At 38.8% G+C, this 12,273-nt stretch overlaps 1 protein-coding gene across 1 annotated transcript; it reads left to right on the top strand.

Moving 5' to 3' along the window:
* The first annotated feature begins 2,004 nt into the window (after positions 1 to 2,004).
* On the top strand, positions 2,005 to 11,787 carry LOC145407254 (monocarboxylate transporter 2-like). The gene is made up of 4 exons (XM_080278287.1): positions 2,005 to 2,170; positions 4,472 to 5,101; positions 9,541 to 9,687; positions 11,567 to 11,787. The coding sequence occupies exons 1-4, from the start codon at positions 2,005 to 2,007 to the stop codon at positions 11,785 to 11,787; spliced, it is 1,164 nt and encodes a 387-aa protein (XP_080134413.1).
* Positions 11,788 to 12,273: the final 486 nt, after the last annotated feature.

The following is a 12,273-nucleotide window of genomic DNA, read 5'->3' as shown; positions in this document are numbered from 1 at the left end:
TAGCTTTCTATATGTATCTTATATGACTATTTTCATTCTGCAGTGATTGGTGATAGTAGAATAAATTTAATATTCCCATGTGGCAACAATTTCTAAGAGGTGCAATGTTTCCAAGGCTTTGTATACATATGGTACCATTTTTTTTTTTTAACCATGTAGGTTTTTGGTGTTCAGACTAGTTTTACTTGAAATATAGATAATGTACCGTAACATAAAACAGACACACTCCTATTAGACACTGAAACGTTCTTTAGTGCTTACTTCGGATATAAAGTGAATGGCATATGTAATTACATGTTAAAACACAAGGAAATTTCATCTAAGATTTCACTGAGATGCTCCAGCTCAGATTTATTATGTGCACTGAAGCTTTAAGAAACAAAATAAAGGCTGCATTTTTAGGTCAGTCATGTTATCCTCATTCATGTTTACCTGTTTTACCTTTTACGTCACTAAAAACACCAGCCTTTAAGCTACAGCCAAGAGAAGCAGGAGCACAGCGGTCGCATTCTTATATCTTTGACTCATGATTAATCCAGCTTATAATAAAAACTGAATGAAGATATTTAGGGGAACACTGTGAGCCAATACGTTGTAACATTACTGTTTGTTGGCATCAAGTGTGACTCGTGATAATGAAATACGAACAACAGGACGAGGTCTGAGCTGACGAGTGACAACAGGAGAAATGAGTACTGCTTATCGAATCACTGAAGCTAACATATTAAAAAATGAATGAACGGGTAGAAAAAGTGTTGATAGATATTAAAATAAATGTATTTAGGCAGTTTGGATATAGTAAGCGAAAGCATGAGGAAATGAAGGGATAGCAATCGGATGTCGAATGCTAATCGCCCGCCAGAATATGTTGTTGGCCAAGGTTCAAGCTACTTACAAACCGTGTGTGAAGAAAACTTGCATAACTCTACGAAATTCAGTCACCGCGTTTCAGAAAAAGCCAATCCATATTAAAAACAACCTAGTTGCCCTTTGGCAGCCATTTTGGTGACCTTGACCTTGACCCCGAGTACCCATTTTTGAGCTCGTCCAAGATTTTGGCCATATCTTGTTACCCTGAAGGTTTCATGTTGGTAGTTCAAGCAGTTTATGAGACATAATGATAACAGATAAGCCATAATAAAACTAGTTTACTTTTGGCAGTCATTTTCGTGGTCTTGACCTTGACCCCGAGTGCAAATTTTCGAATTCGTCCAAGATTTTGACCATATCTTGTTACCCTTTGGGTTTCATGTTCATAACTCTAACCGTTCATGGGATATAATGGTAACAGATAATCCATATTGAACTAGTTGTCCTTTGACAGCTATTTAGGTGACATTGACCTTGACCCCGAGGGCTAATTTTCGAAGCCGTCCAAGATAATTGTCATATCTTTATACCCTGAAGATCTCATGTTGATAGCGCAAGAGATATAATGGTAACACACACACACACACACACACACACACACACACACACACACACACTAACAGACAGACACACAGACGCGGGCAAAAAAATTACCTCTCGGCCTTGGTAAAGGTGGGCGATAACAAGATTAACAAATAAAACGGAGTCTCGATCACCCCGGCCTAAATTTGATGGGATGATGTATAACACAGTTTTGGAGAATATAAACAATAGATGACCAAAGACAAAAGAGAACAATTTAATTGATTAAATATTTTCCTCATGATGACTATATGACGCCTTATTCAGAATACTTTTAGTTAGCAGTAAACAAAATATAGTCTTAAAACCTCCTAATATGTCCCTCACCATGAGATGGTCTTTGAGTAAAGTGTTAAAGTGGTACTAGCTTATAATGACCACAAGGGGTCCCTGATTAAATTATAAATGATCAAGTCTGTCTATTAATTGCTTAATATTGATTTTCAGTGGATAATATCAGTAGCAACGGTCAGTTTTGGAGTTGTCTACTCTACTTTCCTACAAGACATAAGAACATCTGGTACCTTATCAGCATGGATCTACACCATAGCCATGGTTAATGCTAACATTGTTGGCTACATGTTTGGTCCTCTGGTGGAAGAACTCGGCTGGAGGACCGTGGCCTTCGTGTCTGGTCTCTTGTATGGAGCTGGGTTCATCATGTCAGCCTTCAGTACAACGGCATGGTTTCTTATGTTTTCGTTCTCCTTTGTAACAGGTGAGTATGTTCTTAATTGTTCATTCGGACTCGCATACAATAGTGATGGAGTATATATCTATGTATTCTGCTGGCATGACATGACTAATTAAATGAAGCGGATGGCAATATAGTTCAAGGAAATAATGTAACTGATGATCTTAAGCTTTTGTTACCAAACATTGGTCTAAGTACAGAGGCTGCAAAAGAACTGTTATAAAGTGTGTTAGTGGCACAATAGCGTATGAGGGCGGAGATATTAGGCCTGTGAGAACACCTGAGAATTTTGAAGACCTGAAAAATGACCAAAATAATTCAAATTTTTATTATTCTGGGACCTTCGTTGATGATTCGGCTTAGTATTTCTCCTCTCTCTCTCTCTCTCTAAATTATATATATCCCTCTCGCACTCTTTTGACGCAACCTGAGTCCAACCACTTCCAAGTACTGAGTGAGTCTCGCCACCCCATACCTCACGCTTCCCACACTCCTTACTCAGCGATTCGTTTTGTATCAGAAACTGATTTCAATCATTTCATTCCCCCGTCCTTATTATAACTGTATTGTTTTGAAACTGGTTCATGTTATAATTAATGAATGATCTTCCTAATGAACGAAAAAACTAAAAAAAAAAAAAAAGGAATTACCATATTGTGTCATTCACTTATTCAATGCTCATTTACTCATAGACATATAAACATTTCGGCAATGATTATAGAATATTGTAGAGTACCGGTATTTATCTGCGATCAATTTCGTTAAAAAATGACACTTCTAGCTATACTAGAAAAATTTTTCTATCATTTCATTCTCGTCCGCCAAGACCTCACGCCCCCCTCATTCCTCACTCAGTGATTTGTGCGGCATCGAAAAATGATTACAATCATTTCATTCCCCTGCCTTAATTTTTATGAAACTTATTCATGTTACAAATGAATAAATGATCTTCCTAAGGAATTATAAAAATAAATGAATAAAAGATATAAAACACCATACCTTTTCTTTCAGTAATGTATTCATTTACTCACTGACATATACAGTATTCACACACTAATTTTTTTTTTTCACAACAAGAAATTGTTGTGAAAAATATACAATTTATGTTGTGAAGAAAATACAGTGTGTGAGTTCTGTATATGTGTCAGTGATTAAATGAATGCATTACTGAACGATAAAGTCTGGTGTTTTATATCCTTTATTTTTTTTTTCCATTCATTAGGAAGATCATTTCTTTATTTGTAACATGATCAGTTTTATAACAATACAGTTAAAAATTAGGGCAGGGGAATGAAATGATTGTAATCATTTTTCGATGCCGCACAAATCACTGAGTGAGGAATATGGGGAGCGTGAGGTCTGGGCAGGCGAGAATGAAATGATAGGAAACGGTTCACTCAGAGCGGCCAGGCGTGAAGAACGACTATTGTTATTCCGTATGCCATAAGAAAATTTTCTAGTATAGCTAGAAGTGTCATTTTCTTAAGAAATTGTATCGCAGATAAATGCTCTACACTATTCCATAATCATTGCCGAAATGTTTATATCTCTGTGAGTAAATGAGCACTGAATAAGTTAATGATACAATATGGTAATTCTTTCTTTTTTCAGATTTTTTCGTTCATTAGGAAGATCACACAACAAATTGCTGTGAAAAAAAATGCAGCAAGTTATATGGTTGGACTCAGCCTACGTCGAAAGAGTGTGAGCGGTTGATTTCACTTGGACGAATCCTGAGTCAAAAGAGTGCAAGCGGTTGGATTCTTCACCGGGCCCCTGTGTATGAAAGGGGTATATATATATATATATATATATATATATATATATATATATATATATATATATATATATATATATATATATATATATATATATATACAGTGCATACAGTACATAGAAGCTAGGTAACTATTTTGTACGTTGGGTTGTAACCCTACAAGCGCATGCATACCTGATGACCCAGTGCGCACAGGCTCTGCATCTGTGTGTAGTCCATAACGATTTACATCCGAAGGAAGGTTAAGGCTTATTGCTCACAGTCACTCAAGGCCAAGCAACAGATAATTTCTCCCCTTAAGTCAGGACTAGGTAGTCTTGCCCTGATTACCTTATACAGTATGTGATTCGGCAACAGAGGATTCAGTGAAAGAAAAAAATTATAAACTGTTCAATACCAAACCCAGCATTCCAGAGCAACACTGATATGTCATCTTTATGTACTCCTATCCAATTTCGAATGTTAACTTCAGGTTGGGTACTATACAACGTGATATTGTGCCATAACTGTTACTGAGATACTGATAATGATTCTGATTTTTCTTTCAGGCAGCAGTATTAAGATTCTAGCATCTTCTTCCTTACTTGTGATCTCACATTACTTCACCCGCTGGCGGCCTCTGGCCATCTCCATCATCTCGTCTGGCACCGGCGTCGGCCAAATGGTGATGGCGCCAGTCATCACCATCCTACTGGAGGAGTATGGCTTCAAGGGGGCCACACTCATACTGGGAGCCATTGCCCTAAACTGCTGTGTTGCCGCAATGGTCTTCCACCCTGTTGAGTGGCATAGAAAAAACTCATACACCATAATTACTGGAGACAGTAAAAAGGAGGAAACAACTGTGATTACAACTACACGAGGTGAAGAAGGTTGTTTAAGGAGGATACTGCGCATCGCTCTCACCAATATGAAGATGTTAAAATCACCACGTGTTGCCATCATTGCCTCTAAATTGGCCTTAACTGCATCTGTGTTTTTTAGTGTGTTCAGCACTGTGCCATTTGCAATGCAGGAAGAGGGATTTAGCCTCCTGGAGTCGACTTTCTGCCTGTCAGTTGCTGGCGGATGCAACCTTGGTGCAAGAGTGCTAATTGCTTTCCTCTGTGTTTGTCCCGAATTACGAGTGCGGATCCTGTTTACTTGTGCCGTCTCTCTCGCGGCTCTTGCTCTCATAGGTAAGATTTGTATCAGCTGTATATGACACTGAAATTTGGAATTCTATGTAGAAGTGTGAGACTGACTAAATGAGCGTATGTGAGTGAGGCTTAGGGGAGAGGAGGTTTAGAAGAGGACAAAGGATGAGATGAAGGGATGGAATAGAGAGATGAGAAGGGGTTGTGAGTTGGAGGCAAGGCAGCCAAATGATAGAGGACAGGAAAACGTGAGACGATTTGTTTGTGGTCATCCTTTACGGGATAAAGGCGTCTGGAAATAGATGTGTAGATAGACTCCTTCTTTAAAAGCCTAGTTTTAAACGGTAACGTACAGTAACATCGCTGACATGTAGAAAAAGTAGCCTTTAGCATTACATTTGTTCGTCTCGTTTGGACAAAAGTAATCTTCTGAATCGTTAGCATTTTTTGTAAACTAATGAATTTTCATTGATGCACAGAAAATTATCATGGAGATATAGTAAGGATTTATATACTTATTTTAAGTGAATCATGAAAGGAGCTAAAGTATCAGTGGGAATCTCAAGGTTGTTAAATGACTGAGGAAGAGAGTGGCAGAAAGGATTAATGATGATTCCATATCCTCTTAACCAAAAGTATTAGAGGAATGCATTTAAAGACTCTACAGTAAGGTAGAGCAAATTGTTTTTTTCTTTTAACTGACTTTTGGTATTGGAGGTAGACTGCGAGATAATGCTGCTTTCATGTGTCTGGTGTGTCAGGAAGAGCAGGTGGAGATTGTCAGGCGTGAAATGATTGAACTTGCTGGTGAGTCTCTTGAGTGTGTGGAAGAGTTTTGGTATTTGGGAGACATGTTATGTTCTGGAGGTGTGGCTAGAGTGAGGAGCGGTTGGAAGAAGTTCAGGGAACTGTTGCGTCTCCTAACACTGAGAGGGCTCTCCCTCCGTGCTAAGGGATCTTTGTATGCATCATGTGTTAGGAGAGTTATGATCTATGGTAGCGAGACCTAGGCAGTAAAGGAAGAGGTTATTGGCAGGCTCAAAAGAACAGAAATGACAATGGTTAGGTGGATGTGCAGTGCGTCCCTGAGTGTGAGGGCAGGGGGAACTAGGTTTACGATGGAAGAACTGAGGTTAGGATGGGGCTGGAGTGCGTTGGTTTTGTGAAGAAGAGAGGCATGTGGAGAGGATGAGGGATGATAACTGGGTGCAGAAAGTGAGAAGTGTTAATGTTGGGGGAAGGGTTGCGAGAGATAGACCTAAAAAGACCTGGGAAGGGGTCGTTGAGTGTGACCTTAGGGATAAGTGAGTGAATAGGGAAGATGCCAGAGATCGAGCAGCATGGAAAGCCGCCATTAGGTGACCAAGGCCGACGCATGAGGGCATGTTAGAGCCTTTAAAACAGAAACGAAACGAATTTGTGTGAAAAAATGCAGTTTGGTGCAAAACTACTACATGTAAAATCTTAGTACAATTGAGACTTTATAACAGGTGCCCCAGATGTGTTAAAGTTATGAAAAAGTGTCATTTTAACCCACAAACCATTATTTTTACTGTAAACTTATAATGCAAATCTCAATTTCTTTTGGCGTGAATTTTAATGATAAACAAATTAGAGGTAAAAAAAATTAGGCGACTTTATTAATATTTGCTCCCGTAACTGCTGTGCTTACTTATTTCAAAAATAGCCAAGACTTTTACGTTTGTTAGAAAATACAAGTATAATTGCTTTGTGATTATGCAGGATACTGTCAGGACAATAACGTCTGAAACAATATGTCTTGTGTGGGACTGAGAAAGATGTAACACTACAACCTCATTAGCCTCTCACCATCCACTCCGCCTTACTTTCCGCCCCCCTTCCCCATCTTCCCGGACTCCATTTTATCGTTCTAACTGCACTGCAGTCGTTTGCCGTATTTGTTAGTCATGACTCAGTGTATACCTGGTAATGTGAAGGAGAGAGTTCGGCCTTCAGTTTTCACCATGGCTGAATCTACCAAGCCAGTTACGTCATGTACGAGATATGTCAATTCTTGCTCAGTTTTTTGGCGGTGCCTGTGACTTTGATGGGCGTCAGCTTTCAACGTGTAAAGATGGGATGACAAATTTTATATGGGAAGATATGGGTTAAAGTAAAAGTCTAAGAAAGATCCTGCTGCTGATGTACTTGCAAAGAAACTTACAGAACTTACATAGATGGAGGTTATTGTTTTCGCTATTATTATTATTATTATTATTATTATTATTATTCCCGACTCAGAGTCTCGCAACGATTCCAGGAGAACCGGAGACTGCGCAGGAATCTGAAGGGCTCAGGTTTTGTGACCGGGCATGGGCCATTGCTGATAGAAAAAAAAAAAAATTCAAATCCCTTACACGCACTGGAAGGGCATGTCGTAAAGCGTCATATCAGCAGTATGTTGTGAACGAGATAAGTTGGTCGTGTCTACTGGAAATTTAAGTACGACCTGCGCAAGGAATCTGCATGGCTGAGGTTATGTCTCCTGGCATGGACCATTGCTGATAGAAAAAAAAAATCTAAATCTCCCCAATGCTGTCAAGGTCATAGAAAGAAACAGTGAGTGGAGACCAGTAATCGTCCACAGAACAGTTGAAGAGTTCTAGTTTCATTTTTGTTTCATAGCATCAGTTCCAACACCATCAGATAAGCGTAGACTGGATATGCTAAAAGAATATCATAAGAAACTAGCAGGAGTTCCCGGCGTTGTGAAGGCCAAAAAGGCAAACACTCTAATCCTATTTTTTCTAGTTCAGTCTTTCTTTCAACTCCAGAAAGACCATGTACCTCGTATGCTTTTGAAGAGGGATTATAAGAGTCCAAGTACATAATATTTCAGCTTCTGCGGACCAACATACTGTACAGTATTTGTGAGCACTTATTTACTATTACCGATGACCTCAGACGACCTGAGAGGTCAACCTCACACAGCCCATTTCCGAAATGGAGGTCATGTGAGTCTCCATGCCAAAAATTGGGCTGCTGGGTCCAGTCGTTCAAGCGTGTATTACCGGCGACCTAAGATGACCTCCGACCGGTGGCCTCAAATGACCTCGGATTTCAACCTCTTATAGCCTATTTCCAAACTGGAGGACATGTGAGTCTCCACGCCAAAAATTGGGCTGCTAGGTTCAATAGTTCCCTCGTGTATTACCAGTGACCTCAAATGATCTCTGACCAGTGACCTCAAATGACCTCGGAGGTCAACCTCCCATAGCCTATGTTCGAAATGGAGGTCATGAGAGTCTCCATGCCAAAAATGGAACTGCTGGGGTATCCGGTGTTGCCCGGGCCAAAAGGCGAACACTCATCAGGCGACCTCAAATGACCCAGAACTGAATTTCCCCTAAAACCATCCTTGGGTAATCCTGATTCAGAATATATATGGATCTGGGGGTTTCTGGCCAATAGTTTGGGCGTGACTGAAGGACAAACATAGAACCTGGCTCTTTTATATATGTACAGATACATAAACTTGCTGAAAGGTTATAAAGTCCGAGAAAAAAATGCAAGCTTTCAGAATAAGGCAAACATCTTTTATGCTAATGCATACATATCATTTGACCTCACATTGTGCAAATGTCATATGAGAGTAGCAACTGCTCTAGAGACGCGAATGTTCCCGTCATAGAAACAGTTTTCCTAATAGCTCAATGGAAAAACTGAACAGTGATCATAGGAGTAGTAGACAGAAGGGCAACAGAAAAACTGATAAGAGCTGCAGCCTGAAAAGCACAATATCGGCTTCAGGAAGAAATATCTTCTGCCTCACTGAGCGTTTACCAACTTACTGATATTTTAAAATTTATTTTTTATGTTTTGGGGGCACCCGAAAGAAGTTTCGAAATGAGCTGTTATTCTAAATACATAACTGCAATTGTTTTCGATTTATTTCTAACACAACTCAATAAATTCTCTAGAGAGAGAGGGTACTGAAGTCAGAGTGAAAATAAAAATATATTTGATAGTTTCCACATATTTCAACTTAAAATGCTGCAGGCACCTAAAAGTGCAACTATGAGCTGAGATTTTACGAACATTATTGCAGTATCTTTTGATATATTTCTGATGCTACCCAATAGATTTTCTAAAGAAAATACAGAAATTGGAGAGGAAAATTGAAATGTTTCATATTTTCTACTTTTTTAAAACTTTAGCAAGACAGGGGCACCTGGAAATAACGACTGAATGAACTGAAATTTCATCTTTAATGTAACATTTACCTCACTATTTCAGGTTTTGCAAAATGTTACGAAAGCAGCCATTTTTCTTGCATCTTACTTTGCGAAAGGGAACACTTCATGCATCTTTGGTGTTGCCAAGATCTCCATCACTATTATATGATGCATTACCAAGTACCAGTATCATGGAATAGAGAAAGAAACCAGTGAGTACTAAAATAACAGATAATGATGACAACAATAAAGAAAACGTGTAGTAAACCCTGTGTTCTATTGCAGGATTCAACATGGCTGAAAACCTGACTGGAAAATGTACAACAATGGGATTGATTGGTGTCAGTTACGGCATGGCGCTGTCCATGTACAGCCTCCTTATTATCGACGAACTGGGCCTAGAATTGCTGTCTTCAACCCTAAGCATAGATGGTTTGCTAAAGGGGATATACCTCTTAATTATAGGCCCATTAGTAGGTAAGGTATGAGTGTAACAACATATCGAAAAAATCATTGATGCTCTATGATGTTTTTAAGACAGCAAGGGGCTATGACTCCACAAAACCCTGTTGTAATGCACACATACAGCGGTAGTGAAATATGGTCTCATTATTGAAACGCAACCAAGAAAGATGTATAAGTTCATAGCAAATCTAAAATACCGAAACCGCCCCCCCCCCCCACACACACACATACACCAGTCCATCGCCATTTTGGGGTAGTCAGCCATCGGAGGTTTCACCCTATTCAAATCTCGTTCGAACAGAGGTTCACCTTTCTGAACAATTTCGTTTTTCTTCGTAAAAGATAATGCACACACACACACACACACACACACACACACACACACACACACACACACACACACACACACACACACACACACACACACACACACACACACACACACACACAGACTTTTTAACTGAATGAAAGTACTCAGCACTATCCAGTATTTTGATGAAAATTAAAGTGTGACATAATTCTCAGTGGCATGCAGGATGGCCTCAGCACAGTTACAACACACTGACGTACTTCTGTGCAAGTTGATATGATGAGTAACTGGCATACAAGAACAGATGGTATTCAGAATTTGGTGTTTGTATGGTTTGACACTTCATCCCATAACTACCCTAAACTTATTAGTCCCCCAGCGTTCCTCCATGTGAGATTTACTGAATGGACATTTAACGCACTGTCCACTGCCTATCGGATCATTGTTACAGAGTACCTTCCCTGATTAACTTTCGAGTATATGGAATTCCATCACACAGTTCCATCCCTTTTAATGGACCCTAGACACTAATGGTTTGAAAGAAAATGAAAAGGCATAGGGGAACAATGATGCCAAGAGTGAAGCGGGTGAATAGGTAAATAAACAAAGGATTACCACCGAGTTGGAAAGTGTTTGGAAGAAAAAAAAAAGTGGAAATAAGATTTACATACCAAATTAAGGAGTGTAGGAACTACAGGAAAGAAATTTCTCTTTCTTTACATTCATATTTTCTTTACCTTAAACGCTGTCACTTCCTCAAGAGTAGTTATTGCAGCTCTACGTCCAGTTCTAAGAAGAAATCAGTGTTTTCAGCACGCCTTGACTTTTTTCCATAGTATGTACTTTATCATCTTTACGTAAGAAATGCATACCGTCATTACGTAGTGGTTCTTTGTCCAACAATGATTAATTTGAACAAAGGAAAGCCAGAACTAAAGATATATGCCTGAACATTGTTTTTACATTCTTGAGATCTTAGCCAGAAATAAATGTAGATTTACGAAGACATTGCTGGATTAATCAGTTTTGTCATTATGAGGGACTGAGAATTCCAGTCCACTTTTGCATTATAAATTTGGACAAAAAAGGACTGAGAGTGTCAGTATTGATGAGGTGTTGCATGTTCATCGTTACAAAGGTGTAAAGTAAACCGATATTTCAGAAAAACGTTGACCCGCAAAGAGCGATCTTTCTTGTAGAGAGCCATGCCCATTGTTGCCTTCAAATGCCATTAATGATTTCTTCTACAGGAACATGTTCTCATCATGTCACCAAATGCTAATTATTTAAATGGATCAACTCCATGGGTAGTTATGGCTATATAGCAAATTCATTATATTTGGGGGAAATATCCGTTTCAGTGATTTCTTTGATATCGTATGTTATATATTAACCTTTTTTTAACTGTTGGGGCTATTTTTTCACCTAGGAGTAATTTTATCTGAAAGAGCTTTTTTCTGCTCCTTTTATATTTTGTGTGTATTACAGTTAGTTATTAAAGAAGATATGTCAGATTAATATTTCACCCTTACGTAGGTGTGATACGTGACCTGAGCGGCAGCTATGTGGCGAGTTTGCACTTCTGTGTCGTCGGTTTCCTGTTGTGTGGCGTACATGGTCTCCTCATACCCGTGGCCAACGTCTTGGTGCAACACAGAGTCACAGCATTCCAACAGACAACAAACGGTGACCGTTACCAGCAATGGATCCGGCAAGCCAAATCACATAATGAAAAGTCATCATTGATTCGAAAGTAGAATCACAAATATTACTGAAGATATTGTACAATGCCAGGAAAAGAAAGACATGTATGTGAAATAATTAACTTTCTTCATTGATTTGCCACATTAATCATATAACTTATGGACACCTATTGAATGAAAATGGTGATAGGAGATACATTCATTATTTTGTTTTAGTGAGTGGTTGTTTGGTACCTTAATCTTCAATAATTACGTGTTAGGCTGTCAATACTATTTATAACACGTTGTTTGAACTACAAATCTTATCATTAACCCCTTCAGTCTCATGATGCGTAATCGAGTCTTATTTTTGCTGTCCACAAGATTTTAATAAACTTAGAGTTTTGCACACAAAAAAAGTTAAAAAGTACCTTCATTTACCTTTCAGTACAAAAGGTTACTCTTAAGATTAACAAAATCGTCTGTAGGTAGGAAGGGTAAACTAATTTATTTCATCGAATTGAAGCGGTTAATTTGTCCATGGAAATGAAATATCAAAAT

This window comes from Coenobita brevimanus, chromosome 72, assembly GCF_032717465.1.
Source record: "Coenobita brevimanus isolate Jiangsu-jjx chromosome 72, ASM3271746v2, whole genome shotgun sequence".
In the NCBI taxonomy this organism is placed as follows: domain Eukaryota; kingdom Metazoa; phylum Arthropoda; class Malacostraca; order Decapoda; family Coenobitidae; genus Coenobita; species Coenobita brevimanus.
Note: the sequence above shows the minus strand (reverse complement) of the source record. Positions and strands in the feature narration are given on the sequence as shown.